The 18,458-nt window shown below is 39.5% G+C and overlaps 1 protein-coding gene across 2 annotated transcripts in view; it reads right to left on the reverse strand.

The window, feature by feature from the left end:
• The window catches only part of LRP11 (LDL receptor related protein 11), a 498,092-nt gene that overhangs the window by 478,039 nt on the left and 1,595 nt on the right, over window positions 1-18,458 (reverse strand). For both annotated transcript variants that reach the window (XR_012689692.1, XM_075203121.1), the window contains exons 2-3: window positions 15,194-15,351; window positions 2,294-2,435 (exon numbers count right to left, since the gene is read on the reverse strand). Coding sequence is in view for 1 of the 2 variants with exons in the window: in XM_075203121.1 (XP_075059222.1) it covers window positions 2,294-2,435; window positions 15,194-15,351 (300 nt within the window). In the remaining variant the exon portion in view is untranslated. The remainder of the gene's footprint in view (window positions 1-2,293; window positions 2,436-15,193; window positions 15,352-18,458) is intronic.

Raw genomic sequence — 18,458 nt, forward strand, 5'->3', positions numbered from 1 at the left:
TTTGGCGCCAATACCCGGATCTGTCTCGGATCCGACTCGGATCAGCAACGTTCGGGTGGGCTCGGATTTCAGAAATCCGAGTGCGCTCATCTCTACACCAAATAAACACAAATCGCAGTTGCAGAAAAGGGCCATTCGCTAGCCCCTAATCAAAAACAACCACAGACCAAAAAGAAAAAGCAGCGCTAGTGATATATAGGTGTGGCCTTAACTAGAAAAATCAAAGGAAACCATGACAGGATACATAAAACCAGAGATAATAGTATATAAAAAAATATATTTTAATGTCTCAATAAATATAATACATAGGCCTCATAAATTGGTAATTGAAACATTTAAAGTGGGACTAAAAGCTGTATAAATGAAATCACAAATGGTGTCTATAAATGGACTAAATTGATGAGTATGTCCATGTTACTAGTAAATAGATGGTAGTTCATATAAAGATATAATCAAAGTAAAAATAACAATAAAATCCCTCCAAGATATCCAGCAAATCGGGCCATAAGTTGGAAGATAAATAGCAATCAAAGTAATGGTGGTATATTAATGATATTTCACGTCCATATCCTGATGGAATGTCACTGACAAAGCACTTACATAGGAAATAAATTATATAACTCACTGAATTGTTTCAGTGGTTCCAATGTTGCAGCTCCCAGCTTATGACTCCGTCCGGGTGCTCTGTACACAACTGTCGGAGAACATTACCCAAAAGCACAGTGGTATGTTTCCTTGCTGCCAATGGCGCTAGTATTACCAAAGATGAGGAGGTCTTTCCATGCAAAAAATTGTAGAGATTGATTTCAGCATTGGTAGCAAGTTCCAATTAGGGCGCATAAATCCTGGATGGAAAAAACTGGAACCAGTGTGAACATAAAAGTCCAATATTGAGACACTTAAGTTAGTTATATAATTTATTTCCTATGCAAGTCTTTTGTCAGTGACATTCCATCAGTATCTGGACATGGAATACCATTAATTACCAGTATTACTTTGATTGCTATATATCTTCCAACTTATGGGCCGATTTGCTGGATATTTTGGAAGTATTTTTTTGCTATTTTTATTGTGATTACACATTTATATGGCAGATTCAATAGATATGTTTAAGAAAGGGTTAGACAAATTTTTAGCGGTAAGGTGTATCCAGGGATACGACCATTAATTTAAAGTAAAGGATAGTAGTGGATATAGGGTAAAATTGGATTGCAATATTGAGTCTGGGGGGATTTTCAAAATTGAAACAGATGGGCGGTTGCCTACTCTGGATTAATTTCAAATATAAGTGCAGGATCGCAGGAGATCCAAAATAGGTTGAACTTGATGGACTGGTGTCTTTTTTCAACCTCATCAACTATGTTACTATGTATGTTACTATGTTACTATGTTATATATTTACTAGTAACATGGACTTACTCATCAATTTAGTCCGCTTATAGACACCATTTGTGATTTAATCTATACAGCTTTTAGTCCCAGTGTTTTTTTTAAATGTTTGGTTTCAATTACCAAATTATGAGGCCTATGTATATTTATTGAGACATTAAAAATAATTTATTTATATACTATTTTCTCTGGTTTTATGTATCCTGCCATGGCTTCCTTTGATTTTTCTAGTTAAGGCCACATCTATATATCACTATTAAGCGCGGCTTTTTCTTTTTGGTCTGAGACTCCTGGGAGAGTAGTCATCCGGGTCTTGGAGGCGGGGCTTAATGATGCAGTTCACACTATAAAGCCCTGTCCCCTGCTATGCAATTCCGTGGATTTCAGCATTTCATAGCGTGATGGTGGGAAAAACAGGAGGCCAAGTCAGAAACCATAATCATGAGATTGCAGCTCCTGATTGGTCCTCCCGCTCACACACTTTCTCCGCAGCTATTTTAATGTGGCAAACTTAAATGGTATTATGGTTAGGTGGTAATGTAGGATTACTAAGAACACAAGCAGAGTGGTTTTATTTATACATATTCTAGAGTTTTTCAGCACCAGCATAATAATAGTCCAATAACACACAAAGACTGACCATTATAAAGCTGAAAGCCTTGTTTCCATGACATTTTTTTTTTGTTTTAAAAAAAGCTGACAACAGTAAAATAAACTCCATTTGGAGTGAAAATTATAGTTGATGGCAGTTGCAGCAGAATATCATTACACAATGAAGTCTAAAATGAGACATAAATCACAATAACATTATGTAAACAATGGAATGTTGTGAGACTGTTGTTTTGATCAGTATGATTTTATAAAAATGTTAAAAGGTTTTAAAAAAGTAATTTGTCTGACCCACCTGACTTGTGATGTTCTGCAGGGAGGACACTAACAGAGACATTGTCTGTGTTTTTCTGACCAGATGTGTCAGTCACAGTCAGTTGCAGAGTGTACACTCCTTCTTGCAAATGAGACAGCTTCAAAGTACCTGGCTGAGGAACCTAACAAACATAACAGTTAATATGTCAGTTATTTCAATCAATCAATTCTAACTATAATATCAAGTAATGAAAAATGTCAATAGTTAAAAAGATATAGGGGGAAATCAATTCAAGCAATGTGTGGTGGAACGTCACCGCAATGTGTGGTCGAACATCACCGCAATGTTCGCCTGAGAACATTTCCGTGTACTACGGTACCCAACATTGTGGATTTTCCTGCGCACCTATATGGGGTATGATGCAAAATCTGAACATACATTGGGCTGGAGGGCATCTGCAACAGCTCCAGAATCACTGTGTAGGACATTGCAGAAAACTGGATCGGCCCCATAAACTACTTTCTAAAATATCTTCCTTCCATCACCTTTGATATTTCTCATGTTCCCAATCAACATCACTTTTCATTGGCTTTATTTCCATCTCCAGATCTAAAAATGTGTCAGAAACATTACTTAACCTATTAGGCTCCTGAAAAGAGGTATTATGTGTCACAGCCTTAAGAAAACCCCCGGAAGTCCCTCTCAGCTCTTGTGTACCATAGATAAGGAAAAACCAATGTTCGAATTAAGGGGGAATGTGTCTTAGGATACACACCTGGAACAGATGGACTTTTGTACATAGTTGACTACTCGCCCAGAATGTCCGGGAGACTCACAAATTTTTAGGAGTCCTCCTGGACTCCCGGGAGAGCAGATCCACTTCCCGGGTCATGGCTTGTATGGTTAGTAGACTGGTGGGGGTGGGGCTTAATGATACGGAACACGCATCATCATGGCGCGGCCCCTTACTTTTATAGGCCGAACTGACTGTAACACATTAGGGGTGGGGATAAGTGACATGTCCCGCTTGGCTACGCCCCCAAAAATAGCCAGCGAAATCTCCCCTTCCGGAAGAGAGATCTCAAAAGTTAGCATGTATGCTTTGGTATAGCAAGAAATAACTAGTAAATAATTTAGCAAGAGCATTTTTTTTCGACAGTGCCTAATATAAATCAGTTACAATTTCAAGAATCTCTTCTTTAATTAATTCATTGTATGAAAGTGTGAGCATATCACAATTAGAAGAAGATGGCAACTAACTGGCTCTGAAAAAGGTGTGGCCTCATGATGTAGGTAGGAGCGTATTATCTGTAGACGAGAAAAAATTAGCATAATGCGGATCATGCATGTGCCTCCAGTTTGGTTGTGTGTTTAGCATGCAAGGGGTGTAAATATCTTTTTAGACAGTGCTAGACCACCCATTAACCCCTTCAAACACAGCAGCGTTACTGCACACATCAGTGTTAGGTGCACACGGCTCTATCTTCACGAGCAGAGCAGCTTGAAGCAGGATATACCTTACAACTGTCCCTGCAGTCAAAATAAAGTCCTGACTGTCGAGATACTTCCCCCAAAATCAAGACATTCCAACCAGAATCAAGAAACTTGCTTCTCTACCTGCTCTTCCGATTCCACTATGCTGCTTTGCCTTATCCTGAAATGTTGGGAAAGTCGAGCAAAGAGTGAACACTCACACAAGTGTAACTTGCAATTGAAACAGTCACATGCAAGTTTATGCATGTGTACACATATTCAACTTTTATTTTATAAGTTATAACCACAATTGCTATGTAGCATCATTTAATCTTGAGTAACTTAGCTAACACAGCAGGAACAACCTCCCGACAAGCGTACGGAAAAAAAAATATATATATTTTTGCTAAAACACACTCAGCAGGGGGGAATTCAGTTCCCTGTGTTGTTCTAAAGAACTCGGGGTGCGCATAATTATTGTTAGATTGGCAATTGTGCGTTATTACCGTTAATATGGTAATTTCAAGGCTGATATCAGCTTGCAGCTCCCTGAGCCTCGAGCAGAAATCCGCGTTGTAATTACCATACTAACAGTAACAAAGTGCACACGACGTTGTTCTTTAGAACAACGCAAGAAATTGGATTCCTCCCAGCAAATACTAATCTATGGCCAAGCAATTATTAAATTACCAATAAGTGTCTGTGGATCACTCGCAAACCTCTAATTATAAATGGTTCTCTAGTTTGGGTATTTCTTCATCAGCATCATTAGCTACTTACACCCATGGCCGGATTAAGGGGGGGGCACAGGGGGCACGTGCCCCGGGCCCCCCTCTCTCCAAGGGCCCCCCGCCGCCTGCATCATCTCACCTGTCAGCAGCGGCAGATTTTTTTTTCAAATACACTCGGCGTGTGTGCCGGCAGTCGGCGCAAGGGAAAGGGAGGGGTACCCTACAGCGCCGCCAAGAGGCAGTCTCAGGCATTTTTCCCCCCAAGTACACGCAGCGCGCACGTCAGCGCTTGGTGCGGGTGTACTACGCGGGAGGATGGACGCGGAGTCTGCCTAAGTAATGAATGAATGAATGTGCAGCTGGCCCTACATTAGTCTCTCCTTGCTTCCTTTTCAAAGTGGGGACTGTGCAGTCTATTCATACAGTGCACAGCCCCTACCTCATGTCTGATGGCCACTCCTGTTCAAACTCCGTGGTGGGGCCCACTTCTTCTGACCTGTGGCTGCGCCCTGCCATCCTGGACAACAGCTGGGAATCTTAAGGTGAGTAATTTTCAAGAAATACAGGGACACACATACACTGATATATACATTAGGCGCACACACACTGGGCACACATATACTGGCACATACACTGGGACAGGCATCCTGGGCACGCATACACTTGTACAGACACACTGGGCACACTTACACTGGTACACACACTGGGCACACATACACAGGTACAGACACTTGGCACACTGACACTGGGCACAGATACACAGGTACGGACACTTGGCACGCTGACACTGGGCACACATACACTGCTACAGACACTTGGCACGATGACACTGGGCACCCATACAAAAGTACAGACACTTGGCACTCGGCACACATACACTGGTATACACACTAGGCACACATACACTTGTACAGACACCCAGGTCACACATACACTTGTACAGCCACTGGGCAAACATACACAGGTACAGACACTTGGCACGCTGACACTGGGCACAGATACACTTGTACAGACACCTTGGGCACACATACAGTGGTACACACAATGGGCACACATACACTGGTACAGACACTGGGGACACATAGACAGGTACAGACACTTGGCACGCTGACACTGGGCACACATACACTAGTACAGACACTGGGCACACAAACACTGGTGCAGACACCCTTGGCATGCATTATAGTCTTTTGATGCAATTGAGGGAGGTAATGAAGGAGACGAAGGAACATTTTATATATATATATATATATATATATATATATATATATATAGACTTAATTGATGACATCAGGATTAATAATTAAACTGCATGAAGGAGTTAATGATTATGAAGGGGTTGTTATAATGAGGCTGGAGTTAATAATTTTGAAGGGGTGTTAATTCATGATCAGGAGGGTGGTATGTGTGGCAGTCACAAAAATGCACATGTTATTATATGGGGTCACTAGGATGCTCTCTGTTTGGTGGTCATTGGAATGCTCTCTGTATTTTATGGTGGTCATAGGAATGCTCTCTGTATTGTATGACGGTCATATGAATGGTCTTTGCATTGCATGGCGGGCACAATAATGCTCTTTGCATTGCATGGCGGGCACTATGTGGCTCGTTATATTGTATGACGGTCACTAGGATGCTCTTTGTAATGCATAAGTATCACTAATACTGGACAAATTATCACGCAGAACAAAAACATTGCAATACAGCTTTTATGGTGGATCCATGGGACTTTTTTCGTTTAATTTGAGAAAAAAAAGCTTTTTTTTTTTTAATTGTTCATGCTAGTGTGTTTTACAAGTAATCACAGTTTTACATAAAAGTATGTAGGTTTTTTCTTTGAAATCCCACTACAGTACTAACCCTATAAAGAGGCAGAGAGGGCATTGGGAGGGTGGAACCTGTTCTTGAGGGTTAGGGCACACACCACCATGGTTGGGACACCCTAAAGGTTTGCATATAGGTAGGCAGAGGCAATGTTTTTTTTTTATTATACCGTTAGGAAGACTTTTAAAATGGTGGGAGATCCAACTACTATTAAATTAATGCTAATCATGGGATCTCCCTTCTGCTGGATTAAGCTGCTCCTCTTACATAACCACTGGTGTGCTGACTCTGCCTACTTGTGTTTGTTGCTCCTACCAGTGAAATGCTTCGCCTACTTATGTGTTACCTCCGCCAGCTGTGACAGGCGGATTCTGGCTACCACTACGTTTGCATTTGCTTTGTTTAATACTGATGTGGCTAGGGCTAAATCTGTGCTATCTCCACCTACTGTTGTATTGGCTCCGCCTACCATTTATTTGGTCCTGGCTCCATGAGGCCACTTTCAGAATTTTTTCCAGGGCTACTTTATGTTCCCAATCCGCCCCTGCCTGTCAGTTGCTGTCAGATGCGGCTGCGGGGGTCCCCTGATGCATGCACACACTCAGTGTGTGAATCGCTCCGTGTGCGCATAGAGATCATTACGATCTCTAAATCTGTGCCAGTAGCACAGCAGCACCTGCTGGAGGAGCTGCTGTACTGTCTAATATTGGCGAAATGGAGCTGCTGCGCATGTTCAGCAGCAGCAGCTCCTCCAAGACATCAAAGAAGCAGGTGAGTCGTTTCACTGGGTACATATTTATACTGTTAGACACAAAATAAATCATATATAAAGAAATCAAGAAGACTCCTCATACCATGTGTATTGCTTGAGATATATATATATATATATATATATATATATATATATAATCTATATATATTTTTAAAAATACAAGATACAGCAATTGGCGCTTGTAACAAATCACCAATAGTCCAGTATAAAGTCTATATTCTTTTCAGTAGACACTTCCCATGTGCAGGCGGCTGCCAGTCCTCTTTACCAAGCGGTGTAGCATGGAAATAACCTATAAAAGAAAAATGGAGGAGGAGGCGCACAATAGTGTAGTATATTGATATAATATGGGGATCACACAAGAACCCACAGTAGGACCGGAAACACCAGTGGAGAGGAAACCAGGAAACAAAAACTGTAATATAACATCCAATGTGTAGATGTAGAATACAAGTTACAGCTTATTCTCAAACAGAGTCACAGTGGGTGAACTCGCAGAATTTCCATATATTAAACACCCAGGAAACACTTATGCAGATGTATGCGTACCAGATAGCAAAACTTTTAAGCTTTGTGTACGTAGATATCCTTCATCTGGTCACAAACGGGTCACACGACTGGATACATAACTGTCAGCCTTTAGTCTCCTCTCCTCTGTCAGATGTTATTAAGGAGCTACCATTCATTTATATATATATATATATATATATATATATATATATATATATATATATATATGTGTAATCTATTTGAAGTTTTAATATAAGTGGCAGACTTCGATAATTACCTTTAATAATGATTAATAAAATAGAGGATCCCATAACATAGTTGCTGCGTGATATATATACATACATAGCTACACACATATATACACACAGACAATTATAGTCAAAATTGGTGTTATGTTATCAATGTTTATTCTTTTTATGTTAGTTTTAATGTGCAGTATCATTGCTAGTTTTAATGTGCGGTTTCAATGCTAGTTTTAATGTGTGGTGTCAATACCCATTATAATGTGGGGTTTTTATGATTGTTTTAATGTACAGTATTTTAGCTTGTGGAAACAATGATTTTTCTTGTGCAGACAACCTAGGCGAGCCCTCTGGATGAACTATGTCACACTGTGGGCTGTAGGTGTCGTAATGCAGGATGTGTCAATGCTAATAGCCTTATACCCAATGGCTTTATATTACATGAGTTTTATACAGAGGTGCCTGTACAATTTACAACTACCTGTACTAATATTAATATATATTACATCTAGCCATCATAACTTCACATCTTTGTGGACCTAGCCAGCTTTCCAGAAGAAGTATAGGTAGCTGTAAGTAGTTGTAATATATATATATGTATATATACATATGTATTTGTGGTATTGTATATATGTGTTTGTGTGTATGTATAGATACATATAATATACAAAACATTTTATTTTTGCACTATTATTTTTGGATACATGTTAAATAAATATTCATTTTGTGATAGAATTGGTCAGATTGTCTTTTTAATATTCACCAGCTACTTGTAATGCTCTCTCGTGCATGATGACACTATGCTCTTAATTTCAGATTTTAGGGGCCCCCCTGTTTTAAGTGCCCCGGGCCCCCCAAAGCCTTAATCCATGTCAGCTTACACCTGCCCCTGACCACCCACAAATAAAATCGATTTTTCTGCCATATCTGTGACTACATTCCAGTCTGATCCATATACAATGTCTCAAATATGTCCATTGCCTACATTATAGCACCCCTTCCCTCTCTCATCGTCTTCAAGTGTAAGAAGTCATAAGTGCTAAAAAGTTGCAGGTCTGAATAGCTGCAGTTAAGTACATTCGCTTTCTGAACATGGGCAGTGCTAAAAAACGCAAAGATACGCTCTTGTACATCTCACTGTAAATCGCAATCTCTATGTCTATTCACCCCAACTAGACCAACATTAAATTAATAGTATTCACGTTAAATAAATAGGGTTATTTCCCCAATGAGCCCTTACATTAAATTATTATCCCCATCATTTAATAGACTCCATGTTCCATTCATTAGTATCCTCCTAAAAACATTAGTAGACCACACATTTAGTAGCAATCCCACATCACATTAATAGCCCACCATCATCACCAGCCCCACACAACATAAATACACCAACCACTAGCCCACACATTCATAAGCAAACCGATGGGGGGGGGGAATTTCCTAGCAGAGCAGTAACTTAGAATTCTAGAGCCTGGGCGAAAAAGACAAATGCCACTCCTCTAGCACTCAATTTTAACCAAATGAACCTAAAATATTCCTAAATTGCGCCTCCCTTCAGCGTTACACTCTGGGCGATTGCCCCTGTTGCAGAGCCTTAGTTATGGCCCTGTGTATTAGTGCCTGGAAACCCCTCTCCCAGTTTGCGGCACTGCTTGCTTGAAGTGGTCGGACCCCGCCTCCAGGACCAGCCACTTTGCAGCTGGTGTGCAGATAGTTTCTGCCTACACTGTTCACAGCCATCTCTCCCCTGCTGTGTGTCCCTGCCCCTTGCTCCCCCATGCTGTTTGTCCCCACCCATTTCTCTCCCCCTGCCTGCGTGTCTTATGTTTACAGCAGGAGGACACAAGACACAGAACTTGATGAAGAGGGTAAGTGTGTGAGTGTGTAAATGTGAGTGTGTGTGTGTGTGTGTGTGTGTGGAGGGGGTTCTCGTGTGCTTTTAATGTAAGTGAGGGGATTTAATGTATAAGTACAACAGTACAACTATGTAAACATAGAGGGGGCTTGTAATAAGGGTTGGGGCGGGGGAACAGATATTTTAATGTAAGTGTAGGGGGGTATTTTATGTGATGTGGATGGGGTGTGAAATATTAATTTTAATATAGGTTGAGAGTGGGAGCTTTTAATTTATTGGTGGGGTAACGGTTGGGGATATTTAATTTAACAATGGGGTTAGGGCAGACCTATTAAGGGTGGGGTGATAGGACTATTCATTTAATGCTGGGGTGGTTTGGGTGCTATTAATTGAAAGTGTGGCTGAGTTTGGGAAAAAGGAGAGCTATTTCTTAAAAGTGAATTCTAATTATTTAAGGTTTGTGAGGAAATAGATTTATTTATTAAATGTAAATACGGTTAATTTAATGTTGGGGTTGTCTGGGGGAAATTGATCTTTTTATTAAATGTGTTTGACATTAATTTACTGTCTGGGTTGGCTGTTGGAAGGCCTAATTATTAAACATAGGTGCTTTTTATTTAATGTCGGGCTGATTTGAGGGAGGGAGGCCTACTGTGTTCACTCATTGCTGGGATTCCTTTATCATGTACCTGCCCTTATCCAAACAGGGACCCAACATTCCAGCATCCAGACAAGGAGCAACTGAGCTTTGGACACGAGCAGCGGCAACAAGTAGTGAAAGCAACAAGAACAGGTAGGAGAGAGAAGGACAGTCTGCCAACTATTCTGACACACTTAGGAATTTGTCCTGACTGTAGGGACAGTTGGGAGGTATGTCCTGCTTCACACAGCTCTACTTGTGAAGGGGGAGCTGTGTGTATCGAACACTAGTGCACGCAGCACTGCCCATGTATATGATGGGGATAGGAAAAGTTGGAGAGCAGCCAAGCACTGTCTAGAATTATAGCCACGCCCCCATGAATGCTGGTTATGCCCACTGGTGGTGTGGCGTGGAAACCCCTTTCTACAAATCCTGCATTTGTCCCTGACATTATAGTAATCACCTCCAAAAACCCCTTTAGGCATGGCTGGACCCAATAGACTAGAGCCAGGGCAGGGCTCTAAGGCCCCAAAAGCCTCACCCCCTCATTGTTTGTTTGTTTTTTTAGGGGGAAAAAAGCTAGAAAAAAAAAAGTTAAAAAAAACTCCCAGTGAGACCTACAGTATGTCAAATCCAACCATGATCACATTCACTTTTAATTTATACTATGTTTTACAACAAACAAATTTATTGAGATTACTCTTATTTATGTGGGTACATTGTGTGACAAGTATATACAATACAAATAGTAATTGTTATAGACATTTTCCAGTTTACAATATACATTATCAAGAAGTTAAGGGAGAAAAATTATTTGTTTCTAAGCAGTATACTATAACTGGAACTATGTTTCTGCAGATGCATAACCTTTATTTATATAACACCATCTGTTCTTCTTGTCAGCACTGTGATACTGTAGAGTTCAGTGTACTTACTTGTGTTTACATATCCTTTGCAATGCAAACCTGTTCTAAATAATTTCATTTTTACACCGTTTACATGAATGTATCTAAACCTTTACTGTAGATTATCCTGAATTTAATTACTTAAGAACATTAAAAAAGAACAGTGTTATAAAGCTTAGGTTAAAGCTACATGGGTGACCACACTAAATAACCCTAAACTTGGGCGCTGAATCAATTAACCATAAGGTTACATAATATCCTCACAACTATATTAATACGTGCATTACTGGCAATTACAGTAATGAAAACTTTGCACTGGCCTACTCTCACGGGAGTCCAGGAGAACTGTGCAGAGATTTGGGAGACTCCCAGATGTTCTGGAGGAACAGGCAAGTATGATATTACGACGCCCAATAGTAAAATATTAACTTCTTATTAAAGTGGAGTCGGCCACAAGTGTGACACATTTTTAGAAGCAATACAGCATTTTGATTATCTCATACATGAATATGGGTCGCTTTTCCAATAGATTGTAGTTTGCAAGGCACATTTTTATTGCACCTTACAATAGCTAGACAATGTCTAAAGGCACAGCACAAAGAATCATTGTTAAAAATCCTGCCGTGACTAAACTTTAACCTTTGCCTTTCATAGTTCATTGGCTCTAATATGTGATCATTTGTTCTTATTTTAATAACTTGTGTAATTCAATACAAGCTGGTTGTTTGGCTGGCTGCACTTTACTCAGTTAGAGCTGCAAATGAATGCCGCTCATTTCTGCAGATGCAAATAAACATATATCTCTTGTTTAAAATATAGAAACAGACCTGTATAAAATGTTCTACTGTGAAATAAACAGTGCTCAACTATCTCGCTTTTTTAAAAGAAAAATATATTATTGACCCTGTTCCTAATAATTTATAAATTATTTAAAAAAATAATACATAATAATGAGGTGACTTTTCACCTCAAAAGGAAGATTTCTTGAATTCGGTGACAGAGCTTTGGGTGCAAAACATAGGCCTCCCCCAGGTAATCCAGAGATTGCAAGATAAGTTAGCTTTAAATTACCAGCACAGGGAAAGTAAAATACAATTGGCTTAAAAACAACAAACACCTTGCTCCCATTATGACACAAAGGGGGGTATTCAATTGTTAGCGTTGACGCTCTCAAACGAGCGCTCCAAAAATCTTAGCGTTAATACGGTAATACCTCACGGAATTTCAGCTCGCCGCTCCCTGAGCGGCGAGCTGAAATTCCGTGAGTAAACTACTGTATTAACGCTTTTCGAGCACAAAACGGTAATATTTTTTGAGCGCTCATTTTTTAGCGTTAACACTAACAATTGAATACCCCCCTAAGTCACTTCTTTGACCTGATCTACAGAAGGACAGCAAGATCTGCTTGCCAACTTTTTTGACATCAACAGTTATGCTCACTTGCTCACTCATTTAGAAGTAAATATAGCAAGCTGCGAGTTTTCGGCGGGTTTGAAAATTTTAGATGTTGACTATAGCAACCAATCAGATTCTAGTTATTATTTATTTAGTACAGTCTACAAAATGATAGCTAGAATCTGATTGGTTGCCATATGCAACGTCTCCACTTTTCAAACCCACCGGAAACTCGCAGCTTGATAAATGTTCCCATTAGACTTTGGTGGAACGCAACTCTCAAGGAACAATCCCTTAGATTGTAAGCTCCCTGTAGCAGGGCCCTCTATCCTCATGTCCTCTTCCTTCTGTTTACCTCTGCCCCCCGCCCCCACATTTCTCCTTTTCATCACTAGACCGCTGCCGCCGTCTCTCCTCTTCTCCCTTGCCTCTGCATCTCCACCTTTGCTAAAAGTTTTGAGAATGACACAAATAATAGTTTTCACAATATCTGCTGCCTCAGTTTTTATGATGGCAATTTGCATATACTCCAGAATGTCATGGAGCGATCAGATGAATTGCAATTAATTTCAAAGTCCCTCTTTGCCATGACAATGAACTTTATCCCAAAAACAACATTTCCACTGCATTTCAGCCCTGCCACAAAAGGACCAGCTGACATCAGGTCAGTGATTCTCTCGATAACACAGGTGAGAGTGTTGACGAGGAAAGGGCTGGAGATCACTCTGTCATGATGATTGAGTTAGAATAACAGACTGGAAGCTTTAAAAGGAGGGTTGCGCTTGAAATCATTGTTCTCCCTCTGTTAACCATGGTTAGCTGCAAGGAAACATGTGCAGTCATCATTGCTTTGCACAAAAAGGGCTTCACATGCAAGGATATTGCTGCTAGTAAGATTGCACCTATATCAACCATTTATCAGATCATCAAGAACTTCAAGGAGAAAGGTTCAATAGTTGTGAAGAAGGCTTCAGGGCACCCAAGAATTTGCAGCAAGCGCCAGGACCATCTCCTAAAGTTGCTTCAGCTGCTGAATCAGGGCACTACCAGTGCAGAGCTTGCTCAGGAATGGCAGCAGGCAGGTATGAGTGCATCTGTACGCAGAGTGAGGTGAAAACTTTTGGAGGATGGCCCGCTGTCAAGAAGGCCAACAAAGAATCCATTTATCTCCAGGAAAAAAGTCATGGATAGACTGATATTCTGCAAAAGGTACAGGGATTGGACTGCTGAGGGCTGGGGTAAAGTCATTTTCTCTGATGAATCCCCTTTCAGATCGTTTGGGGCATCTGGAAAAATGCTTGTCCGGAGAAGGAAAGGTGAGCACTACCATCAGTCCTGTGTCATGCCAACAGTAAAGCATCCTGAGACCATTCATGTGTGGGGTTGCTTCTCAGCCAAGGGAGTGGGCTCACTCACAATTTTGCCTAAGAACACAGCAATGAATAAAGATAAAGAATGGTACCAAAACATCCTCCAAGAGCAACTTCTCCCAACCATCCAAGAACAGTTTGGTGACCAACAATGCCTTTTCCAGCATGATGGAGCACCGTGCCATAAGGCAAAAGTGATAACTAAGTGGCTTGGGGATCAAAATATCCAAATCATGGGTCCATCGCCAGGAAATTCCCCAGACCTTAATTCCATTGCGAACTTGTGGTGCATTCTCAAGAGGCGGTGGACAAACAAATTCTGACAAACTCCAAGCATTGATTAGGCAAGAATGGGCAGCCATCAGGCAGTATGTGGACCAGAAGTTGATTAACTGCATGCCAGGACAAATTGCAGAGGTCTTCAAAAAGAAGGGTCGATACTACAAATATTGATTCTTTGCATAAACTTAATGCAATGGTCAATAAAAGCCTTTGACACTTGTGAAATGCTTTTAATTTTACTTCAGTATACCATAGCAACATCTGACAAAAGTTCTAAAACCACTGAAGCAGCAAACTTTGTGAAAACCAATATTTGTGTCATTCTCAAAACTTTTGGCAATGACTGTACATGTGTGGCTTTAGAGTTCCCAATATGACAGCCTAACATAATATTACATGTATATTTGGTATACAATAATGTAGCCATTAGAAAAATAAATATTTGCACCAAATATTATGCAGTTTTCAGTGCCCACTTTATGAAAAACTAACATGGTTTAAAATTACAATTATTGTTGTAAACTAATTATCTAAAGTAGGCTACAGCATTGATCTTGTTTTGGGCTGCAAAGAACAACAGAGCATACAAGCCAACAACTAGAATTATCCTGACTCTGTAGTGACAGTTAGTGGTCACTCGTGATACTAGGCCTCTCTCCCATAGTTCCTTACATTATGCAGTCCATCACAAAGGCAATCAGCTCTACCCAACTCTGTAGATCCACTGATATTTTATATTGCTGCACAAAGTATATTTATGTAATAAAGCTAATTGCAGCAGAATAATTGCACATATCACTGCAGTTCCACACAGGTAGAACCATGCAAGACAGTACAAGATAGTGTTTTCTGGCCACGTAGGGAACTCCAGCTGTGGGATATGTAGAGCTAACCTGTTATACGTGTCTTAGATTCCCCTTAAATGTTTAATTCAAAATACCTTCATGTCAACTAATGGATCTCCTCGAAGCAGAGTCCACTCATATAGTATAATAGCATGGTCATCACTGCTTTCACGTCCGTCCAATATAACCCAGTCCACAGGCAACTGGAGTACCACATCTTGTCCTGCATTGCTGTTGGGTGGCTTGTCACTTTCTACAAAGGAAATAATCACATGTTGCATGTTACAGTTAGTGTCATGAATGTTCTTTAATATATAGGCAGAAATTTACCAAATACAAATAAAATACTCTGGGGTCTATTTATTAAGGTCATGCTGTGTCAATCAATATGCACCATGGTGGGCACCTCGGCAAAGTATGCCCTCCCCTGCAAACTATTTTTACTATTTTCTGGAAACCTATCGCTGCCGGTGAATGGAGAAAGTGAAATGCGCATAGCACTTCCATAGGAGGAATCCAGCAATGTCGGAGAGGCTGCAGCTGGATCCCATTGACAATGACCGGTCACAACATCCTGAGATAGTGTTACCTTGCAGTGAAAAGTAAAGCTTTTCACAGCTTAATAAATTGGAGAACTTCTCAGACCCCATATTAATATATGGGGTCTGCTTTAAGCAACATTAAATGGGTAATGGTGAACCATTCATAAATCATGCAATGGACATTTTATGGCTGATCGCATCTTAATAAATAAAATCCTTTGTGCCTTAATGTAAAGTTTAGTTAAACGTTATTTGTTACAACCCTCTGTAACTGTATCAAATATTACACAGTTTTGCGCATTTTTTCAGTAACAGAGTTCAATACTAAACATATTGAAAACATATTTTGTACAGTACATCAGTGTGGATATATTACACCAGCAGTAAACTATGTATCGGGTATATCACCATCTGCTATGCCATCTGTTGAATTTCAGCAAATGGATGTTTGTTTTGTCAAATTATTATTTGACGTTTGTGAATATATGCTGTATATGTTGATGAATTACATAGAGCTCTACATATTTACATAAAATACGATGTATCTCTATGCAACTGCTTTTAATCTACAATTCTGATATATTCTTAACGGGGCCACATATTTTGGAAGAATAGAGATACATTAGTTATCATGTCCTTTCTAATTAGAGATGGTGTTGGAAGCTCTTCATATACAGCAACTGTACAAAGGAAAAACCCACATAGTGAAAATAATTGCTGTAACTACCCCTTCCAATTAAAAGAGACAAACAAACCTGTATGTGCCAGTTTGTGTTTGTTGTCTCTCAACAGTGTTAGAAGCAGTGAAAGATTGTAAATCGTCTACATAGGTAATAGCTTGTGCAATCAGTACACAAATAACAAGATTATTACAGAGCGGACAGCAAAACACTGGTAACTAAGTTTATTATATTGTATTTCAGCTATCAATACAGGTGGTCAAGATGGTGTTCCATAAACAATGAAACAGAGTAGACATAGGGTTCAACATGACATCTGTAGCAAAAGGCAAAAAAGTGAGTAGAAATGAGACACAGGAACATTAATAGAATATTCAAAAAACATAATAGAGACAAACATTTTCACATGATTAGATATGAGTGTATCAATTGGGCTGATTAGGAAATTTTAACAAATTCCAACGATTTGCGGTTGGCAATTTAATGTGCAAATCATTCCCAATTCACCAAATATTCGGCTAATAATTAGTGCCAATCACTTGTGAAACATAAAAGAGTCAATTAGCAGGCATCAAGAAATATTGCATGCCTTATAAATGGTGCTTAAAGCCTCTTGGACGCTTATTTTTGTTAGAATGTACTAGGAGAAAACACATGTGAGTGCTCTCTGTGACTATTGGTAGCCCAGATGACTGTAAACGCTTGTGCACCCTGCATGTGCTAAATAGCTGTGTAAAAAAGTTCTTCAGCAGGATCTGCTTAACTTATGTTTGTCTTCTGTACATGTCATTAGCACCATCACTCATCTAGATGTTCAAATACCAAGGCAATACATTCTGATAACAAACAATGGTTTTGTTACATTTTTTCTTGGTTTGGTTTTTTAAAAAAGGAGGATGAATAGTCACCCACATACAGCAACCACTGGACAAAAAGTGGTGTAAGTGTACCAGAACTGCCTGATAGCACTTTCATCTAATTGTGATCCACTGGAATACAGCCAAAAGCTGGACCACTGAAACCCCTAACTGCCTATGTTTTAGTATATTGTGTAACCATTTGTTCAGTGCTGTCTGTGAAATTGTAATAGAAAATATAAGAAAAAAATATGGAAATGGTAACATTTATAAAAATAAATAAAAAATGGATAACCCCTAAATACACTGTCACCCCTTTGTTGTGTGCACAAGATTCACAAGAATAATTAGTATGCTGTGTAAACATTTCCTGTATCATTACAGATGTATCAATATGCTAATTTGGAACAAAGCGATATCCATAGGTTGCAGATCAAGCTGGTTGTATTTATAGAGGCAAAGGTTTAATGCCGATTGGGAGAGTTAGACGTTACTGACATTTTTGTGCATGCATTCATCGATTCTATTGTGACTTTTTCTGTATATATCTACTGGAGTTTTTTTTGGAATTTTCCTAGATTTACTCTATCGACTATTTTTCAGTTATTTTTTAATTGCATTTTTAGTATTCATTATTCAAACCTGTTTTACTTGGGCTTACTCAACCCTTTTTCTCTCATTTAGCCTATATAATAAACCTTTATTAGAATTTCTTCTTTGGAGAGCATTGGATTGGTTTGATTTATCCTTCATACATTTTAGCGCCGTGGGTCCTTGTTTATTGTTGTTGGTTACATTAATTTATTAACAGGACTACCTGCAAGCCGCATGCAATTCAGTATATGTGCATGTCTGCTTCAATAAACAGTATAGTATAAGGAATAATGCACCTTAAATTACAAGACCTTAAAAATGCACTTGTATGATCATATTAATGCACAAGACTACTAGACAACGTCTTGGGGACCTGCTATCTCCTTATATTTTACTTGAATAACTGCTAAAGGGCCAACAGGCCTACTATAAAGGCTGATAAACAACATCTTCTGAAATTCACAAATGTACATGTAACATTTTCCTATCCTAACAGGAGAAAATATAGGTGAGATATATGCATGTTATAGTAGCTAACTTTGTTAAAAATCTAACTGCTAAATGTTCTGATATGTTACTAGTCATTTTATGCTCAGACAGATTGATTCTCATGCAGGGGCTGGCTGGGGGGGGCGGTCCCATAGTGGGCTACCTTGGGCTGAGTCACTGGGCCACTTGCATTTTTTT

The sequence above is a fragment of the Mixophyes fleayi genome, chromosome 3 (genome assembly GCF_038048845.1).
Source record: "Mixophyes fleayi isolate aMixFle1 chromosome 3, aMixFle1.hap1, whole genome shotgun sequence".
NCBI lineage: Eukaryota > Metazoa > Chordata > Amphibia > Anura > Limnodynastidae > Mixophyes > Mixophyes fleayi.